Source organism: Anas platyrhynchos, chromosome 33 (assembly GCF_047663525.1).
Source record: "Anas platyrhynchos isolate ZD024472 breed Pekin duck chromosome 33, IASCAAS_PekinDuck_T2T, whole genome shotgun sequence".
Lineage (NCBI taxonomy): Eukaryota > Metazoa > Chordata > Aves > Anseriformes > Anatidae > Anas > Anas platyrhynchos.
Window position 1 is genome coordinate 743,587 of NC_092618.1, and position 21,563 is coordinate 765,149.

At 53.1% G+C, this 21,563-nt stretch overlaps 1 protein-coding gene and 1 long non-coding RNA gene across 2 annotated transcripts in view; both read right to left on the minus strand.

The window, feature by feature from the left end:
- Nucleotides 1–21,563, minus strand: part of LOC113840667 (latent-transforming growth factor beta-binding protein 4-like) — a 57,185-nt gene that overhangs the window by 22,683 nt on the left and 12,939 nt on the right. The window contains 3 exon segments of the mRNA XM_072029958.1: nt 598–720; nt 819–887; nt 990–1,092. Coding sequence (XP_071886059.1) covers nt 598–720; nt 819–887; nt 990–1,092 — 295 coding nt within the window.
- LOC140000250 (uncharacterized) lies at nt 6,310–9,379 on the minus strand. The gene is made up of 2 exons (XR_011805442.1): nt 9,009–9,379; nt 6,310–7,265 (listed from the first exon to the last, which is right to left on the minus strand). It is a non-coding gene; the product is annotated as an uncharacterized lncRNA (long non-coding RNA).

Sequence of the window (21,563 nt, forward strand, 5' to 3'; positions counted from 1 at the left end):
CCCAATCCCAATGCCTACCACAATTCCAGGCCTTGCCCCGACCTCAACCCCAACCCCAATTCCAATTCCAATCCCAATCCCAGCCCCAGCCCCAGCCCCTGCCCCAACCCCAATCCCAATCCCAATCCCAATCCCAATCCCAACCCCAACCCCAATCCCAATCCCAATCCCAATCCCAATCCCAATCCCAATCCCAATCCCAACCCCAACCTCACCCCCAATCCCAACCCCAACCCCAGCCCCAACCCCAATCCCAATCCCAATCCCAACCCCACCCATAATCCCAACCCCAACCTCATCCCCAATCCCACCCCCAACCCCAACCCCACCCCCAACCCCAACCCCAATCTCAACCCCAACCCCAACCTCACCCCCAATCCCAATCCCAATCCCACCCCCAATCCCATCCCGATCCCAACCCCAATCCCAATCCCAACCCCAACCCCAATCCCAGCCCCAACCCCAACCCCAACCCCAACCCCAATCCCAATCCCAATCCCATTCCCAATCCCAATCCCAATCCCAACCCCAACCCCACCCATAATCCCAACCCCAACCCCACCCCCAACCCCACCCCCAATCCCATCCCGATCCCACAGATGCAGCTGCTCCGGGACGAGTCCAGGATGAAGCCCTCGTGGCAGAGGCAGGCGAAGCTGCCCCGGGTGTTGGTGCAGAGCCCGTTCTTGCAGAACCCCCCCTCCTGGCACTCATCCACATCTGGGGGGGGGACGCACACACACAGGGTGGGGGTCAGCACCCCAAAACCCCCCCCATCCCCTTTTAACCCCCCCAAAAATAAATCTCCCCAAACTCACCCACGCAGGAGCCGTTGGCGCGGCGGAAACCTTTGGGGCAGGGGTGCTGCCCCACGGCGGGGGGGTTCGCTGCAAATGGGGGGCGGGGAGGGGGGGACAAAGTGAGCCCCCCCCACACACCGCAGAACCCCCCCCAACCCCATAACCCCAAAAAAAACCCCGCTGCCTTACGGGGGTCGGCGTCGCAGGGCTGGCACTCGTGCACCCCCCAGGCCACGCCGGCCCCCCGGCAGCAGACGTCCTGGGTGCGCAGACCGGGCAGGGGCGAGCTGCACTGCACGGGGCGGGGGGGTCGGGGGGCGCCGGGACCCCCCCCGTGTCCCCATGTCCCCCCCCACGTCCCCATGTCCCCACCTGGATCCCCAGGTCCCCCTCCGTGTCCCCACCACGTCCCCAGCCCCACATCCTCGGCCACCTCCCCGTGCTCACGGTGCCATCCCCATGTCCCCACCCCAATGTCCCCATCCCCATGTCCCCATCCCCATCCCAATGTCCCCATCCCCATGTCCCCATCCCCACCCCAATGTCCCCATCCCCATCCCAATGTCCCCACCCCAATGTCCCCATCCCCATGTCCCCATCCCCACCCCAATGTCCCCATCCCATCCCAAAGTCCCCACCCCAATGTCCCCACCCCAATGTCCCCATCCCCATGTCCCCATCCCCACCCCAATGTCCCCATCCCCATCCCAATGTCCCCACCCCAATGTCCCCATCCCCATGTCCCCATCCCCACCCCAATGTCCCCATCCCATCCCAATGTCCCCACCCCAATGTCCCCACCCCAATGTCCCCATCCCCACCCCAATGTCCCCATCCCCATGTCCCCATCCCAATGTCCCCATCCCTGTCCCCATGTCCCCATCCCCGCCCCCAAGTCCCCATCCCCATCCCCATGTCCCCCATCTCCCCAGGCACAACTTGTGGCCATTTCCTCAAGTCCTATCATTAGTTATCTGAGAAAAGAGGCTGACCCCCTCCTCATCACAACCTCCCTTCAGGAAGTTGTAGAGTACAATGAGGTCTCCCCTGAGCCTCCACTTCCGCAGACCAACCACCCCCAGCTCCCTCAGCCGCTCCTCACAGGACTTGTGCCCCAGGCCCTTCCCCAGCTTTGTAGCCCTGCTCTGGGCACACTCCAGGGCCTCGATGTCCTTCTGGTACTGAGGGGCCCAAAGCTGAGCACAGCACCTGAGGGGCGGCCTCACCATGTAATACACAATAAATGTTTGTTCATTGTCTTTTGTATTATAAAAACAAGGAGTTCCGTTTGAGGAGCAGGAGTTGCAAAAGCTCCCTGCTGAAGTAAGGAGCTGTATAATACTTGGCTAGACACTATGAAAATTCTTTTGCTTAATGTAACAAAAAAGAGAACCCCCTCCCCTTCTCTCCTTCTGCATCTCAGTTGCCTCTTTCGTTCAAAGACCCTGCTGCAAAGCTCATGTAACCATCTCCTGATAAGTTGTTAAACTAGTGTATCAACATCTTGCCTTCCTGTCTCACGCTGGGCCAACATGACCAACTAAAAAAAGAAGTTGAACCACAACGCCGAGGAAGACTACGGCCTTCATCTTCACGACCACCAGAGGGACAGAGACGACCCCCTAGCAACAGTGCGCGCAGTCGCAGAATATACCAGGATGTGCTGCGTAATCCCGGAATTACCAAGATATAAAAAGGGACCCTGGGGGGGGTGAGGTGCGTGCCGTTGGTGGAGCCGAGACTCCGTTGCCGCCCAACGCTGTTTTGCTTGCTGTTGCTTACTCAATAACTTCCTTTCTATTATTAATGCAATGCTCTCTGAAAATTAATTAAGGGGGCAACTTATAACACTGGGGAGCTCTGCTTGGGCATGGCTGGTGCGGCTGGTGGCGAAAGTGGGGTGGCTGGCGGGCAGCCTGCGATGGCAACCGATTGCGTTGCCCTTCACGGGCACCAGGCCTTGCAGCTGCCCCTGAGCAGCTCCTCTGGGAAGGATCCAGCGCTGAAGCATCTCACAGTGCTGGGAGCTCCCTTCACATCGGCCACGCTAATGCTGAAATTCCTCCTGTCCTCCTCCCTGCCAGGCGTCCAGCCAGGTGCGGGAGCACTCCATCTGCCTCTTCCAAGCCGTGGTGGAGGCTGTGCTGTGGCAAAGGAAGAAGGAAATGAAGAGGACGGTTCACAGGAGCCTTCTCCCACTCTACTTTCACATGAGAGACCAGAGTGAGAGCGTAGCAAAGGTACAGATCTCAGAGCTGAGCAGTTATGTGGGCAAGGGTGTGCTGATGCCACAGGGTTGCTCTGGGGGATCTCTGGCCGGCAGCATGAGCTGCCTCCGATGGTGGCTGTCCCGTGGCCTTGCCTTGGCCACTGAACCCAGTGCACGCTGCCCCCCACCACAGCCTCCCATAACGCGCTGGGAAAGGCTCGCAGCCCTGCCAAGAGGAGGGGACAGAGGGTCTCCTTCCCAAGGCTGTGCTGCTACCTCCCAACCTCTGCTGCTCCGCAGGCCTCTGGGGAAGCTCTTGCCGTGGCTGCAGAGTTTCTGCGATGCAAGGAGCTCAAGCGCTTGGCCCAGACAGAACAGACGTGGAGGATTGGAGAGTGCTTGGTAAGGACCCACATTGGTTTGCCCCAGCTGGGCAAACGCGCCCGGCCAGAGCCCGCTGCCTGCAGCCGCATCCTCGCTCCCTTCCTGCCAGCACAGAGCCCCAGGGGGCTCTTCTGGAGGCCCCTCTGACCTCCCTGCCCCCAGGATGCTGGAGGAGACCCTGGAGAGGGTGTGCAAGCCCCGTGACCCTGCGTTCTCTCTCTCTCCAGCTGCAGCAGGACAGAGGCAGAGTAGAAGAATACCTGCAGCAGAGCCAGCCCTACCTGCAGGACACTCAGACCAACTTGCGACTTGAGGCCGTCAGATTCATTGGTGAGCCCAGCCCCTGGGTCCCTCTTGGGGCAGCCTCTGGCAGCCCCAGGCACTGCCCTGTTGCCCCCAGAGCCCCCCGACTGGGCCCTTGCTCCAGGGTGCAGGAGGGGGCACAGCCTGGCTGGCCAGGCCAGGGGCTGCGCTGCTGGGAGCGTGCTGGGGAGCGGGGCTCTGATGGGATCTCTGTGTCTAGGTCTTGCTGCGCGCTACTGCGAGGACCAGAGCGAGGAGAAGCTGGATGAAATCCTCAGCGGTGGGTGAGGGCAGTGGGGGGTGTGCTAGGGCTGGGGGGACAGCGGCAGAGGCCCCCGTGCCTTGCCCTGCTCCAGGGAAATGCTTCGGGGCGGAGGAGCAATGCAGCCATAGGAACGAGGGAGAGGAGACGGGGTAGCCTGTGGTGTCAGGGAATGGCCTCCCAGCCTGGAGCTGGGCAGTGCCGCTGAAAGGGTTGAGTGTCCCTGAGGAAGAGTCAGGGGAAAGGGCAGTAAGGCTGACAGAAGGTGGGAGCCTGTTGTAGAGCACGCAACCAGGACGAAGAGGGAGATGAGACAGCCTACAAGCAGCTAGGAGCAGGGTCACGATTGCTAGCCCTTGCTCTCATGGGGAAGCACAATAGCGAGAGGAAAGAGTCCAGGAGATTCCTGGAGTGTGTGAATCCTCCCAAGGGATGGAGGCAGGTGGTGAGGGAACCAGCTTGTGAAGGTGCCCCACTTGACCTGTGGTGCGCAGGTGGGGAAGGACTGGTGGCTGCATTTGGGACATTGCTGAGCAGCAGCTTTCAACGGATTCCTTTGTCCCTCCTGCTCCTCCTGGCCTGGGGAAGAGTCGAGTGGGGCTGGCATGCTCTGCAGGGGATGCCTGGGGATCTCTGCAAGGAGTGGGTTTTCATCTCTGCTCTTATTTTTTTTGCAGTCCTCCAGCCTTCAGAGAACGACCCGGAACCGTTCCCTGGCAGTTCAAACCACCCTGATCCTGATGTCAAGGCATAAGGCAATGTCAGGACGGAGATTTCCACTGCTGTGTTGCTGCTAGCCCCGCAGCAGTCCTCAAAAGAGCAATATATATTTTAATAGAACTAGGTTGTTGTCTCGTTATTCCAGCAGCTCCTTCACAGTGACTCGGTGCCATGACGCTGAGCTAACTTGGAGGCCACCAAGGACGTCTTTTCCCTGGGCCCGGTGACTGCATGGCGCCTACTCAACCAGTGAAAGAGTCACAGAACCCTTGCGCTTGGAAAAGGGCCTTCAGCTCAAGTCCAAGCGTCAGCTAACACCACCAGGCCCACCACAAAACCACGGCCCTTAGTGCCAAGTCCACGCATTTCTTTAATAGCTCCAGGCCTGGGACTCCAGCAGTGCCCTGGGCAGCCGGTTCCACCCTTTGCATGAAGAAATTCTTCCTGACATCCCATCCTGTGGCAGGTGCGCCCAGGTAGAAGAACTGCTCAGCCTCCTGGCAGAGCTTCGGGAGGAGGTGGGCAGGCTGAGGAGCACCAGGGAGTCGGAGAAGGTTGAACTGTACTGTGCCAGCCCTGGGACAGATGCGTCAGGCAGACACAGCAGAGGAAATGGAGGATCCCCTACCCTCTGGCCATCAGGCAGAAGGAGTGCATCTCAGTGACGAAGGGATGGAAGTTTAGATCTGCTCGGGGCAGCAGGCGAACCCCTCCTTGCCTACCTCACCTTCCTTTCAGGTGCCCTGAAACAACAGACTCTGGAAGTAATGGACACACAAACGATGATGTGCATGAAGGTCCATCCAGGTTGGAGGGGTTTTCTAGGGCAAGTCAGCCTTCCCCAGTATCACGACCACCTCCATCAAGAAGAAGAGAAGGGTTACTGTCATAAGTGACTCCCTTCTGAGCAGAACAGAGGGCCGCATATGCCGGCCTGACCCAACCCATGGAGAAGTCTGCTGCCTCCCAGGAGATCAGGGTAAAAGGTGTTTCTGGAAAGCTCACTTGCCCCGTAAGGCCCTCTGAGCATCATCCATTATTGTTCTGTCCTGACAGAATCTTCTAAGTGGCACACCAAAATGGGAGGGAGTGTGCGCTAGCGAGATCCTTCGGCCTGCTCCATGCCACGCTGGGTACACTGGAGCACATTTGGAATGTTTCTGCACCGATGCACCCAGCATGAGGGACAAGCAGGAGGAGCTGGAAGCTTCAGCTCCATCCCAGAACAAGCGAGACTTGGTGTGCTGTGATGAACGGGTATGGGCTCTTCAGGAAGGATAGGCAGGGCAGGCGAGGCAAGGGGCTGGCACAAGGACGTGGCCGAGAGCTTCTGGATAAGGATTAAGGGAGAAACCAATCACTTGGATGTTGCAGTGGGTGTTTGCGATACCAATGAATTATTCGCTAAGCAACTAAGAGAGACCTCTCTTAGCTCAACTGCCCTTGTCCTGATGGGGGACTTCAACTTGCCAGACGTTAACTGGGAAGACCACACAGCTGATACAAGCAGGTCCAGGAGATTCCTCACACACCTTGATGACAACTCCTTGGTACAGCTACTGAGGGAGACAACAAGGAAAGGTGCCATCCTAGACCTGTTGCTTGTGTTATAAATGGCTCAGTCTTCAAAATAGGATTATAATCAAAGTTTACAATTTATTAAAGGAATAGAGGTAAGCAAACAGCGCTGGGTGCGCCGGGAGTCTCTGCTCCACCAGGACGCACACCAGTTACATCAAGCAGCTGATTTTTATGCTCCTAGGCTGATACATATTCATTACTACTCCTAAAAAAAATGGGTTATTATAATTAGCTTCCGGGATCCAAACCCTCCTACTGGAGCATGCGCATCAGTCTCTGGTGGTCCCCCTGGGGGTCTCTGGGGGTCTTTCATGCTGAAGGCTCGTAGTCTTCCTCTCAGTTTTTTTTTCTTGTCCTTCCCCTTTGTACTCCTTGGCAGCATGTCAAAAGCTTACACAGCGTTCCCTGCAAGTTTTGTCTTCTAGCCATCCTTCAGCTTCTTTCTTCTCCTTAATCTCCTGGCCGCCTGGCCAGATATCAGGGGCTTGCATAGTGTCCCATTCAGAAGTCATAACAGTTACTAGTTGTTAGCAGTTGTTCTGAAACCCCCAGACAGCAGAGACTTCAAAGAAAGAACATACAAACACAAATAGCTCTCTATTGACACTTCACATTTAAAAATCTTTGGCGATTGGAGGAAAACTGCCAGTACGCCTGCTTTTGGCAGGGGGGTTGGACCCAATGATCTCTTGAGGTCCCTTCCAACCCCTCCAATTCTGTGAACTTTGGACACGGGGAGGGCAGAGTTCAGGCTGCTCAGGGAACTAGTTCGGAAGATCCCCTGAGAAGCTGTTTTGGAAGGTATCGGGGTCCATCTTTTTAAGCACGACCTCCTAAGAGCACAGGAGCAGGCGATTCCAAAATGTTGGAAGTCAAGCAGGCGGGGCAGGAGGCCAGCTTGGCTGAGCAGGGATCTTCTTCTAGAGCTTAAGTGCAAAAAGAAAGCGTGTGGCCACTGGAAGCGAGGTCGTGTGACATGGCAGGGCTACAGAGGTGCTGTTTGCCTCTGTTGGGAGAAAATTCGTGCAGGCAAAGCTCAGGGGTGACGCTGGCTAGTAGTGTGGGCAACAACGCAGATATATACATTAATATGTGTATTGAAGATGTGAACTGCTAAAGGAGGGCTAGAGGAAACATTGGTCCGTTACTTGCTGAGGATGGTCACCTCACAAACACAGACATAGGCGAAGCAGAGCCATTTAATGTCTCTTCTGCCTCTGTCTTCAAGAGCAATGATGGGCTCTGGGACCCAAGGGGCCCAGAGTTGGGGGGCCATGAGTGCGGTAACAAAAACCTCCTAGCCAAACCCACACTGGATGCATATGAGTCTACGGGGCCTGAGGGGATTCATTCCAGGGTTCTCAGAGGGCCGACTAATGTCCTTGTGAGACCTCTCTCAATTATTTTTCAATGGTCTTGGGAGCCCAGAGAGGTCCAAGTTGACTGTAGGCTGGCAATCATTGTGACAGGTTTCAAGAAGGGCAAGAAAGAAGAGCCCAATAATTACAGACCCGCCAGTCTCTCTTCAGAGCCTAGTAAAAATACGGAGAAACTCTTCTGGGCATTACTGAAGAACACCGGAAAGACAACGCAGTCGTTGATCACAGCCCACCCAGGTTCATGAGGGGAAAGTCCTGTTTAACAAACTTAATTTCCTTTTATGACAGCATCACCCGTCTAGTTGAGCAAGGGATGCCAGGTTTTGGATTTCCATCAAGTTTTCAGTACTGTTTCTCTCAGTATCCTTCTGGACAAAATGTCCATTGTACAGCTAGATAAATACATGCGGTTTAGGGTGAAAAGTTGGCTGATGGGTTGGGCTCAAGGGGTTACAGAAATGGGGTTGCATCAGGCTGTTGACCAGTCCCTAGTGGGGTTCCCCAGGGTTCCACTTAGGGCCAGCAGAAGAGGCTGAAGAGCAGCCTTGCAGAAAGGGGTGTAGCCGATTAACCGTTACGGGTCCGGTCAGATTCAGGGTCCTGAACTATCACAATCACGGATTCACCAATAACGCATGTATGAAATACAGAGGTGGCACAGGTGCGCAGCCTGGAAATGAACGCGTTACAAGGCACAAAGACTCTATAGAGATTCCTAAGTTTCCGCAGAGACACACGATATAACCTAGTGTTCAAATCTCACCCAAAGGCGTCCCAATGGGCGAGAAGAGAGGCTCAGCCCGTCGACTGATCCCAGGAGTCAGGAGGTCCTCAGGATGGTGTATTCCCTTGGGATGGCATCTCCCCTGATGGTGGTATCTTCCCTAATGATGGTACCTTCCCTAACAATGGTATCTTCCCTGACACACCCTCTCTCTTAGGCCAATTTATGAGGTGGAGCTTGAGTGACTCTAGTCAAGCATATTTTAGTTAGGATTGGTGAAAAGGTTTCTTGTCTCTGTTTAAAGTAGTAGGCTCTGAGAAATTCAGAGCACATGCTCAGAGAGGGGTGGTCGCACCTTGGAAGCAGGGAGCTTTTGGGATGGAGGTGTGTTTTGGCATTTTAATGATATTATAATTGTACTGGGTCTGGCTGGAATGTTAACTTTCCCGGCAGCAGCCCATACAGTGCCGTACTCTGGACTTGTAGCTGGAACAGCAGTGTTATCACACCAGTGTTGTGTCTACTGCTGAGCAGCAGTGGCACAGCATCGGGCCTTTCTCTAACCCTCCTAGGGGGTGGGCAAAAAGTGAGGAGAGAAACATCACTAGGGCAGCTGACCTAAACCGATCAAAGGGATATTCCATACCATGTGATGTCACACTCAGCAATAAAAGGTGGAAACAGGAAGAAGAGGGGAGGGGTGGGCTCTCGTTGAGAAGACGTCGGTCCTCCTCTGGAACACTGGCTGCGTGCGTTGAGGCCTTGCTTCAAGGACGCGGTCAATCATCGCTCATTTGTGGGAAGTAGAGAGTAATTTCTTTCCTCTGCACTTCCATATAGCTTTCATTTATTTTGTTGGTTTGTTTTCCTCCCTTCTTTTTATTTTTCCTTTTCCCCTCCCTTTTCCCCTTTCCCTTTTATTTCCCCTTAGTTAAATTTTCAGTTCATAGTAGTCTTGATTTAATTATTATAGTTATTTCCCTTTAATTAAATTATCCTTATCTCAACCCGTGAGTTGTTCTTAGTTATTTCCCTTTAATTAAATTATCCTTATCTCAACCCGTGAGTTGTTCTTTGCTTTATTTCTCCCCCTCCTCATCTAAAGGAGGGGGAGTGAGAGAGCGGTTGTGGGGTTTAGCTGCCCAGCACGGTAAAACCACCACAATAATGAGCAAAAGTACATTAGAATACAGCATTTGTCAAAACATGACAGGTCGTTGGCTCAGGGTAGCAAAAAGTGCAGCTTATCGGTCTCAGCGTGCACAGGAACAATCGAGTCCGCACCTGGTCACAGAGCCTAGCCGTGGTGTCTCCACTCCACTCTATGCTCCGTGCTGTTCCTTAGAGCTAGCACACCAGGTTCCCCCAGCGCAATAGCATCTAAGGTTGGAAGCCTAGGGAATGCTCAGGTAATGCAGCTACGCCCTACCCAGCATCTAAGGTTGGAAGCCTAGGGAATGCTCAGGTAATGCAGCTACGCCCTACCCTGAAAGCCTTTTCAATGCTGTGCATTTTCTTTAAGATGTGAATGTTAGTTTTATTTTCCTAGTTACTTCAGGCAACTGCACCACAGGCAGGTGCTGAGCTCTGCTCTCTGGGGACAGTGACAGGACCCGAGAGAACGGCACGGAGCTGGGACAGGGGAGGCAGAGGCTGGGTGTTAGGAAAAGGTTTTTCACTGAAAGGGTGGTCGGGCACTGGGACAAGCTGCCCAGGGCATTGGGCATGGCTCCAAGCCTGCTGGAAGTCAAGTCAAGTCAAGCGTTTGCACAACGCTCTAACATCCTCCGATAATGGGTGGTTCTGTGTGGAGCCTGGCGTTTGACTCAATGATCCTTGTGGGTCTTGTGTGGGAAAGGAATTTGTAGGTGGCTTTGCACTATTGCACACGTTCCTGAATTAGAGATAATGAAGAAATAATCGTAGAATCGTAGAATCTCCCGAGTTGGAAGGGACCCATAACGTTCAAGTCCAACTGCTGGCACCGCACAGGTCTACCCAAAAGTTTAGACCATGTGACTAAGTGCACAGTCCAATCGCTTCTTCAATTCAGACAGGCTTGGTGCAGTGACTACTTCACTGGGAAGCCTGCTCCAGTGTGCGACCACCCTCTTGGTGAAGAACCTCTTCCTGATGTGCAGCCCAAACTTCCCCTGCCTCAGCTTAACACCTTTCCCACGGGTCCTATCACTGGTGATTACGGAGAATAGGTCACCTGCCTCTCCACTCCCCCTCGCAAGGAAGTTGTAGACTGCGATGAGGTCCCCCCTCAGCCTCCTCTTCTCCAGGCTGAACAGGCCCAGCGCCCTCAGCCGCTCCTCATATGTCTTCCCCTCTAGGCCCTTCACCATCTTCGTCGCCCTCCTCTGGACCCTCTCCAACAGAGAGCCGGAGCCGCCAGGTCAACCCAGACCCGGCAAGGGGGGGGGGGGAGGAAAAAAAACGGGGAAGGAGACGGGAGAGAGACCCAATCCATGCCGCGTGGAGCGGGGAAGTGGGGCCGTGTGATGGGAAGAGGGTAAGAGGGAAAAGAGGGAGAAAAGCGAGAGTGTTCTCCCCCGAGGGGGGAACGAGTGAACGGCAGGCAGGCGCAGGTCTGCGCGTGACAACCGCATCCCCTTGCCTTTCCCTCCTCCGCCCGGTGGTGGCAAGGGCGAAAAGTGACAAAAACTCGTGTCAAGGGCTGACTCTCAATAGATCGCAGCGAGGGAGCTGCTCTGCTACGTACGGAACCCTGACCCAGAATCAGGTCGTCTACAAATGATTTAGCACCGGGTTTCCCACGAACATGCGGGACGCAACGGTAAGCATACATGCGCCCAAGCCTTGAGCAGCCAGTTTCTCCGGGAGAATTCTGTGAGAAAAGGTGTCGAAAGCCTTACGGAGGGTTAGGTAGACCACATCCACAGCCATTCCTTCGTCCACTGAGCACATTGCCTTGTCTTAGAAGGAGATCAGATTTGTCAAGCAGGACCTCTCTTTGATAACCACCTACTGAAATGGCCTGATCACCCGACTGTTCTTTCAGTGTTACAGAATCACAGAATCACAGAATTTCTAGGTTGGAAGAGACCTCAAGATCATCGAGTCCAACCTCTGACCTAACGCCAACAGTCCCCACTAAACCATATCCCTAAGCTCTACATCTAAACGTCTTTTAAAGACTTCCAGGGATGGTGACTCCACCACTTCCCTGGGCAGCCTGTTCCAGTGTCTAACAACCCTTTCGGTAAAGTTCTTCCTAAGATCCAACCTAAAACTCCCCTGGCGCAACTTTAGCCCATTCCCCCTCGTCCTGTCACCAGGCACGTGGGAGAACAGGCCAACCCCCACCTCACTACAGCCTCCTTTAAGGTATCTGTAAAGAGCGATAAGGTCGCCCCTGAGCCTCCTCTTCTCCAGGCTGAACAAGCCCAGCTCCCTCAGCTGCTCCTCGTAGGACTTGTTCTCCAGGCCCCTCACCAGCTTCGTCGCCCTTCTTTGGACCCGCTCAAGCACCTCGATGTCCTTCTTGTAGCGAGGGGCCCAAAACTGAACACAGTACTCGAGGTGCGGCCTCACCAGAGCCGAGTACAGGGGGAAATGTGTTGTGTGATGGTACTCCGGATAATCTGATCCATGAGCTTTCCCAGCATCGTGGACAGAATAACAGATCCGTAGGTCCCCGACTCCCCCTTCCAGCCCTTCCTGTAGACAGACGTCACATTTGCTAGTCGCCAGTTGACCGCAGCCTCCCCTGATAGCCACGACTGCTGATCAATGATGGTTGCAGGTTGGCAAGTGATTCTGCCAGCTCCCTCAGTAGTGACAGGTGGATCCAATTCTGCCCCATAGATGTGTGTATATCTAAGTGGAGTAGCAGTTCTCTAACTATTTCCTCCTGCATTATGAGTGTTTCATTCTGCTCCCTGTACCTATCTACCAGCTCTGGAGGCTGAGTACCAGGGGAACAACTGGCCTTGCTGCTAAAAACTGAGGCAACGAAGGAATTAAGTACCTCAGCCTTTTCCTCATGTCTTCTATGGTTCTATGTCACTATCATTCCCCTCACATCCAATTCAGAATGGAGATGCTCCTTAATGCTCTTGTTATGTGTATATATATGTGTATATATATATATATATATATATATATATATAATTACTCTTTTTGTTAGTAATAGTCAGATAGAGCTCCAGTTAGGATTTGGCCATTCTGATTTTGTCCCTGCACAGCTTCAAGACATGGAGGACTGAGCTCCACACCAAACGAAAAAATGGATGGAAAAAAAGCACAGAAAAGGTGGAACGTGGCAGCTTTACATCCCCTGCCCTTACCTGAGTCTATGCTGTAATTCCGTTCAACTGCTTACTGCCGTATTCTCTAAAGCGTCCTGCAACTCCTGTTGCTGTTATCTTGTGAGAGACAGCACAATCAGGGTGAGTCATCTGCCTACAGAAATTAACAACTGACAGAATGGAGCATCTGTCCAGGAGAAGTTGGAGTGGCTGATGGGCCTGCCACAGGGACTGGCGTGTGCCTGCAGGAAAAGTCCCAGGGGTCGGAGACGTGTTGCCTGTGGCTTGTTAAGCACAGGTCAAGCCCCAGCACATTCCAGTAATTTGTGTCTCTTTGGAAATGCCAGGGTGATCACACGCAGTTTTCAAGCATTTCACAGTTTTTTCTAGGATTCTGCACATTCTCAGAGGTGAAGCTCCAAAGCACTGGAGGTGCCCACTGCTCTAGGTTCCTGCCCATATCCTCACACAGTCCCTGCCACTCCTAACTCTCCTGCCTCTGGAAAGATCTCTGGATGGCATGCTTAAGTAGTTGTTTAAAATTATACAAAACCTGAATCACATTTAGGAGATGGGACAACAGAAACATGCTGGTTCGGCCATCCCACGGATATTCAAAGCTTTCAAGAGCTATTGTAATTAGCCCGGAGGAGAAGAAGAAAGGGAGAGTGAAGAAGTGGGGAGAAACGTCCCCCACTGTCCACACCAGTTCCATCCCCCCACCTCCTGCCCCACCCTGCACAGGAGAAAAGGCAAAAAGTGTAAAATAATGTAACTATTAATAGTTTCTAAGAGATGAAGAGATGGTTCCCGAGGTACAGAGGTGGCAATAATTTTATCCTGTCATAAGTCAGTGTTATCCCATACATCAAAACAGTAACCTTAAACCAGCCCCCAGAATTGATGAACAGCATGACATGGAAGACAGACAGTTAGTGATGTGCTATACAACACAATTCTGAAAACAAGCACAACAGCCCCAAGATCAAAAAGATCAACATTGTGATCAGCAACTGTTAAAGCAACTGTTAAACTGATCTATTGCTTATAACAATTTACTTTTAAAATGCTCTGGTCCGATTTGTCATCTCAACCTTTGTGCTCCATGCTAGGCACCAAAAAGACTTGCAGTGGTTTGACCCAGGAGGCAGCTCAGTACTGCAGATCTATTTATCCAATGCAATGAAGGAGAGAACTGGGAGAAAAAAAAAAAAAAAAGACAAAAAAAAAAAGACACAAAAGGAGTAGGTTGTTATTGTTATTGTTACAGACACCAACAGAGTAAGGGCATGATATTTTTGTGTGCACATCAATGTGGGGGGGAGGATTGGGAGGGACCGTGGGTGGGGCAAAGGGTCACGGGGATCTGGGGCAGTCATGTGTATAAGAAGCTATGCTACGCAGCAATAAATTGGCACTTGAGCTAGACACGGTGTGTCTGTCTCTGGTGTCCCTGCTTGGGGAGCAGACGTCCAGGCAGCCAAGTGATGTTGTCTCTCGGGCTGGGGTAGCACGGAGAGAGACAACAATCAAAAGACAGGAAAGGTGGCGGTGATTAATTGAAAAGTGTTGGACCTAAGCATGACGTATATGGTATGGAATTAGGGGTGGATATTGTCCTAGTTTTGGCTGCGATAGAGTTCATTTTTCTTCCTAGTAGCTGGTATGTTGCTGCCTTTCGTATTTACAGAATCACAGAGCAGTTTGGGTAGGAAAGGACCTTAAAGATCACATAATTCCAACTCTCCTGCCATGGGCAGAGACATCTTCCGCTAGACCAGGTTGCTGAAAGCCCCATCCAACCTGGCCCTGCTTCCAGAGATGAGGCAGCCACAGCTTCTCTGGGCAGCCTGTTCCCGTGCCTAATCATTCTCTGAGTAAACAACTTTCTAATATCTAATCCGGATCTACCCTCTTGCAGTTTAAAACCATTACCCCTAGTTACTGCTGGCTCATATTCAGCTGACTATCTACCAATATCCCCAGGAGCCTTTCTGCTGGGCGGCTTTCCACGCACTCTTCCCCCAGCTTGTGGCATTACATGGGGTTGTTGTGCCCAAGTGCAGGACCCGGCACTTTGCCTTGTTGAACTTCATCCAGTTGGCCTCAGCCCATGGGTGCAGCCTATCCATTTCCCTCTGCAGAGCCTTCCTACCCTCAAGGAGATCAACACTCTCTCTGAACTAGGTGTCATCTGCAAACTCACTGAGGGTGCACTTGATCCCCTTGTCCAGATCACTGATGGAGATATTGAAAAGAAGTGGCCCCAGTACTGGGCCCAGTGGGACACCACTAGTGACTGGCCTCCAGCTGCATTTAGCTCCATTCACCACAGCAATTTGGACCTGGCCACCCAGACAGTTTTCGACCCATTGATGCATACATCCATCCAGGCCTTGAGCCGCCAGTTCCTCTGGGAGAATGCTGTGGGAAATGGTTTCAAAAGCCTTACTGAGGTCTAGGTAGACCACGTCCACAGCCTTCCCCTTGTCCACTGAAAGCATAACCTTATCTTCAAAGGGGATCAGATTTGCCAAGCAGGACCTGGCGTTGATAAACTCATGATGACTGGGCCTGCTCACCTGCTTGTCCTGGAAGCGTTGCGGGATGGTACTCAAGACAATCTGCTCCATGAGCTTCCCCAGCACCAAGATCAGACTGACAGGCCTGTAGTTCCCCGGATCCTCCTTCCGGCCCTTCTTGTAGACAGACGTCACGTTTGCTAGTCACCGGGTGACTGGGACCTCCCCTGATAGCCAGGACTGCTGGTCAGTGATGGAAAGCAGCTTGGAGAGCACTTCAGCCAGCTCCCTCAGTAACAACGGGTGGATGCCATCTAGCCCCCTAGACTTGTGCACATCTGAGTGCAGTAGCAGTTTTCTCAACATTTCCTCATGAGAGCTTCATTCTGCTGAAGGTCCTTATCTACTAGCTCAGAGGGCTGAGTACTAGGGGAACAACTGGTCTTGCTGCTAAACACTGAGGTAAAGAATGCATTAAGTACCTCAGCCTTTTCCACATCTCTTCTAATTCTGTTTTCCCACATCCAATAAAGGATGAAGATTCTCTTTTCCCTCCCCTCCCCTCCCCTCCCTTCCCCTCTGCTCTCCTTTCATTATAAAAACCTTTCTTATTGTCTCTGACAGCAATAGATAGATTGATCTCCGCTAGGGTCTGGCCCTTCCAATTTTGTCCTTGCCCACCCTAACAACATTTAGGACACAGCTTCAGACAAAATGACAGCGTACATGAGAAGCACAGAAAAGGTGGAATCTGGCAGCCTTCCATCCACCAGCCTTCTGTGAGTCTGTGCTGCAATTCTGTTCAACTGGTTACTCCTCTACTGTCCACAATATCTACTAACACCTCATTGATGCTATCTTGTGAGAGACAGCACAATCAGGGGGAGCCATCTTCCTGCAGAAATTAACAGATGAAAGAATGGAGCATTCAAGGTCCAGGGGAACCTTGAGAAACTGCAGGATTTTGCCTACAGAAACCTCTTGACATTTACAAGAAGAAAAGCCTCATCCTGCACCAGAGGAAGAGGAACCCCACACATCAGGGCAGACTGGGACCCTGCTGAGTGAGCAGTGCCCAGGAGGAGGAGGGCCTGGGCACCACGAGGGATGCCATACGAGCTCACCAGGAGCTCACCAGGAACCAGGCCAACTTCCTACAGAGCTGCCTTATGAGGAGCATGGCCACCAAGAAAATGTAAGTTACCATGCTCGGCTCCGATCTGATGAGACACCACACAGCCAGCAGGGAAAGAGGTGCAGGTCTGTGAATCTCTTGGACAGCCTGGTGTGGAGAGGAGCAAGCACACTGGAAAGGCTGAAAGTCCCAACAGGCCTGAGGTCTGTGTGTCAATGGCTAGGGCTCTTGTCTCCGACAGCGAGGCCTATGAGGAGGCAGCTTCTTGTTAAAGCACCAGGGTCTCATTGCCTCCTCACCAGCCATGAACCAGGCAGGAGTCGTACCCTTCTCCTGCACTGGGCCATGGACATCCCCATCTCCTACTGCCCAGGAAGAGCCCTGAGCTCCTGTGTGAAGGGAAAGGATCTCCCTTCCCAGGAGCCTGGGGTCAAAGCCTGTTTTTCAATACATCAGTGTCACCTTCACATTTGTCTACCTGTCCTCACTGCCTCCAGTGTTCTGCTCTAATGAGCTCCAAGGGAGGCTGTGTCAGTGCCAGCAGAGTCCCCCCTCAGGGGGACACTGCAGGAAACTTGCATCTGCCTTGGATTTCTTGAGAGATTTCTTCAACGCACTCTCAGTGCCTGAGGTTCATGGGCTCATCGCCAAAGCCCCCAGAGGGCTGATTCCAATGCCTCTGCTGCTGATCTGGGCTGGGCTCCTGGGACAGGGAGAGCTCCTGGCAAGAGGGCCCTGGTGCAGAGAGACAGCTCTGCCCAGGAGCAGCTCCTCTGCACAGCGCAGAAGGGCTGGGGGCTCTGACCCCCATGGGGAGAGGAGAGGAGAGGAGAGAGGGGTTGGAGGCAGTTGGGAGTGGGAGGGTGCTGAGAGCTGCCTGCAGGAGAAACCTGCACAGCCCTTGACAAGGTAAGTCTCTGGCTGCAGGGCCATGCAGCTGCAGCTCCTGGAAGGGTCTTGTTTCTGGGAGGGCGGTGGGCAATGCAGTAGGCTGTGAGAGTCCTGCTGGATTGCACTGCGAGGTGAGGAAGTCTGGCAGAAGCCCCTTGGAGTGGCCTAAGCCAGGTGCCCCTGACACCCTAGAAGCCTCGAACACCCTGCTGGTGATGCAGGGCTCTCTGTCAGCTGCCCCATAGCTCCTGCTGCATGGAGGTGCCCCTTGGCAGGGCCCTGGTGGTGGCAGGGTGCTGCAGGGCAGCGCTGAGCACAGCCGCATGGGATGGGGTCTGTGAGCACAGGCGGGGGAAAGAAGAGTTTGGCCAAGATCAGCAGGAACAGAGTGGCCAAGAATCCTCTAGGTACAGCAGGTTGTGTGCCTGGGATACTGGAATACCCCAGCGTGTGGATATTCACCTGTCTGTGGGGTGTTTTCCTGGGCTTCAGGCTGCTCTCCAGCAGGATGCAGCTCTCTCGTGGCATCCTTGTGGCATGCAGGCGTCCCAAGGAGAAGACACCTCCTTGCTAAGGCCATGTCCGTGCTGCTGGATGTCTGTCTGTGGGCAGCTGGAGTGAGGCCTCGGCAGCCCTGGCTAGGGGGGAAGAGCTGAGATCCTGCTCAGGCCCCCAGGGCCAAGGTAAGGATTCTGTCCAGCCTCACTCGGACTGGGGCTTCTCTGCTCTCAGCTGTCTCCGTTTTTTTCTCAGCGTAACACGAGTATGATCGGTGTCCTAAGCATTACAGGGGGAATTATAAGAAAATACAGCAAATAAAATCTCTCTTGCTCTACAGTGTGGTCGGATGAGTTGTTTGCAAAAAGACTGCATGGCTCATTGATCTGACAAGTGGACTGCACTTGAGTTTCCCCCATGGTCCTGCTTCCCTCCTGCTGCACAGCAGGAAGGACTCCTCTGGAGCCCACAGCAGCCCCTGCTCCCAGTGTCACACGCAGCCAGCACCACCCAGAGCTCAAGCAAGAGAGCTGCAGAAAGCTGCGGGCTTTCCAGGAGATGAAATAGGTTTTCCTCATTGAAGTCTGTTCTATTTTTTTTTCTCCTCTTCAAAGATACCTGTGTCCAAAGTCAGCAAATGCCCAACAGCAGCTCTGTGAGCGAGTTCCTCCTGCTGGCATTCGCAGACACGCGCGAGCTGCGGCTCCTGCACTTCGTGCTCTTCCTGGGCATCTCCCTGGCTGCCCTCCTGGGCAACGGCCTCATCCTCACCGCCGTAGCCTGCGACCACCGCCTCCACACCCCCATGTACTTCTTCCTCCTCAACCTCGCCCTTCTCGACCTGGGCTGCATCTCCACCACTCTGCCCAAAGGCATGGCCAATGCCCTCTGGGACACCAGGGCCATCTCTTACCACGGGTGTGCTGCACAGGTCTTCTTTTTTGTCTTCTTGGTTGGAGCAGAGTATTCCCTCCTCACCGTCATGGCCTACGACCGCTACGTTGCCATCTGCAAGCCCCTGCACTACGGGAGCCTCCTGGGCAGCAGAGCTTGTGCCCAGATGGCAGCAGCTGCCTGGGGCAGTGGCTTTCTCAGTGCTGTCCTGCACACAGCCAATACATTTTCCCTGTCCCTCTGCCTTGGAAATGCAGTGGCCCAGTTCTTCTGTGAGATCCCCCAGATCCTCAAGCTCTCCTGCTCAGATGCCTACCTCAGGGAAGTTGCTGTACTCTTATTTACTCTTTCTTTAATCTTTGCTTGTTTTGTTTTCATTATGTTGTCCTATATACGGATTTTCAGGGCTGTGCTGAGGATTCCCTCTGAGAAGGACCAGCACAAAGCCTTTTCCACGTGCCTCCCTCATCTGGTTGTGGTCTCTCTGACTGTCAGCACTGGCATGTTTGCCTACCTGAAGCCCCCCTCCATCTCCTCTCCCTCCCTGGACCTGTTGGTGGCCGCTCTATTCTCGGTGGTGGCTCCAGCAGTGAACCCCTTCATCTACAGCATGAGGAACAAGGACCTCAAGAATGCCTTGTGGAAACTGATGACTTGATTTGCTTCGGAAGCAATAATTTCACAGTCTGTTTCTGCAGATTACTCAGAATATCACTTACACAGAACAACCTATATTCCCTTTTTTGTTGTTTTTGTGTGTGTGAGTGTGTATTTTTAGTACTGGTATTACTTAGTTTTGTGTTTTGTTTTGTTTTGTTTTGTTTTGTTTTTTTCAGGTTAGGTTGCCCAATAAAATGTCATTTTTGTCCCACTCCCAATTCTGTACGTGTGTTTAGTGTATGTACTGAGTCTCTGTCCATGTGGAATTATGGTCTCTGTGAACTTTTAACGAAATAAAACAGCCTACACTGCCTTCTTTGTCTGATGTCCTTCCTCTGAGACCTGGTCTGGCTCTGCTGGGGCAGTGCCCATTTGCAGAGGAAAAGAGTCCCATTCCAGCAGCACAGCCAGGGAGCACCAGCGCTTGGGGCATGCCAAGCTGCTCTCTTGCCTCTGCCGCCCTCTCCTGCTGGTGGGGCCAGGCCCGGCTGCTCCTGGAGCTTGGTGCCAGTGCTGTTGTGGGGCTGTGCTGGGACTGCTGGCAGGTTAATGTTTCTTGCAGAGGGAATTAGCATCTGCCAGCAGAGTCCAGGGTATTGGCCGGAGCAGCATGAGCCCATAAAACAGGTGGAGCCCGCAGAGCATGAGCCTGTGCAAGGTGAATTTAGCAGAGCTCAAGTGCTCAAGCTGCTGCCAACAGGCAGAGGAGAGCTCTGCAGCCCCAGGACACGCAGTAGCCCCAGCAAAGGAGGCTGGTGACTGATTCCTTGCAGCCTTGGGCAATGACAGTGACCCCATGAGCTGGGTCTGCCTCCCAGCCTGCCCAGCATGGCCCTGCAGAGTGTCCCCGTGCCCTGGGCACCACAGCCCCCTTGCTCTGCAGAGCAGCACCGCCAGCTCGGGCTGGGGCAGGGGCTGGGAGGGCGCTTCCCAGAGTGTCTTCTAGGCCAGCTTCAGGCACACAACATCTGCATGTCAGAGTGATCTTTGCTGTGTGCAAGGAGCTGAGAGACCAACAACAGTCATGGGGCTGGAACATTGCCTGCAAGGTCCCACCTGCCCTAGCACCTCCCAGAACTGGCACGGAACTGGTTCACATGCATCAGAGGGTCTGGGAGCCCAGCAGCAGTGCCATGGGCTTGAAGGATCACAATCAGATCACTTCTACCTGGGCAGGTCCTAGGCCAAAAAGGGGGTGTTTTGTAGGTATGATATTATGAGGCGGTGGTGCCTCAGAAATTCTAAGTCCAGCAGGAAGTGAATGGCTGTTAAATGGCCTTTGAGGTGGCTTCTTGGAGAAATAGCTGGCAGCTCATCCCTTGACTCCCGGCTGGGATCTATGCCATTAGGCTCATATCTGCAAAAGTACCTGAAAGGCAAGCAGAAGGCACTTGCTGTGCCTGTAGTTTGTGAGATCCGCTCTTTCCGAGTACCTGGTAGGCCCCATAAAGGAAGAGGTCTTGGATAGGGCTTGTCATGTCAGAGGTGTCAGCTTTTGCCTGAAGTCATCCTTCAGGACTGCTTTCAGTTTTCAACACAGAGGGGGCCACTGCCTCCAAGATGCCTGGGGTAAACTGAACCATGCACGAGGGCCTGGAAAAAGTTACCCTGGCTGCATAGGAGCCATTCTATATCCAAAAGCTGGAGGCAGGAAACAAATTTTTAGCGTGGTACGGAGCTGCAGGGCACATTGTGCAGGGTGTTCCTGCAGCCTTTATGTTCTTTTCCATCCTGGCTTCGGTGCTGCGTCTGTCTTAAGAAAGGAGTAGCCAACAGAGGTAAGACAGACACTGTGAGATCATGAAAGCCATCAGAAAACTACCCCTAAGAAGATGACTGATATGGGGAGGTCAGAAGAAGCCTGGCCAGGAGAAATGTGAGATTTGGGAGAGAGAAGAGGCCAGCAGGAATCAATGATTTCTGGGAGGCTAGAAGGTTCAGGCAATGTTGATTCTGCTGTAGCACTGACTTAAAAGAGTCATGTAAAGACCTTGCCCTATTTTAACCAGCAACATTAATCCTTAAACCTAAATGCTACTGTACACACTGTCAGGAATCCACTACTCTAATGCCTGACCTCAACGCATCCCTTGAAGCCAAAATTCATCACATAGCCCCTTCCCCTTGTTTTTACTCTCTTAATCACTCTGATCCCTGACCTTAACACTAGCATTAAAATGCTCTTTTTAACCCTAGGAAACTGCCTGAGAGACCTAAACAAAACCCTAAACCACAAAGCTTGTCCATACCCTAAACACAGACCTGATACCCACATAAGAATACCAAAACATTCCCATTCAAACTTTGCTTAATCTTTAACCCAG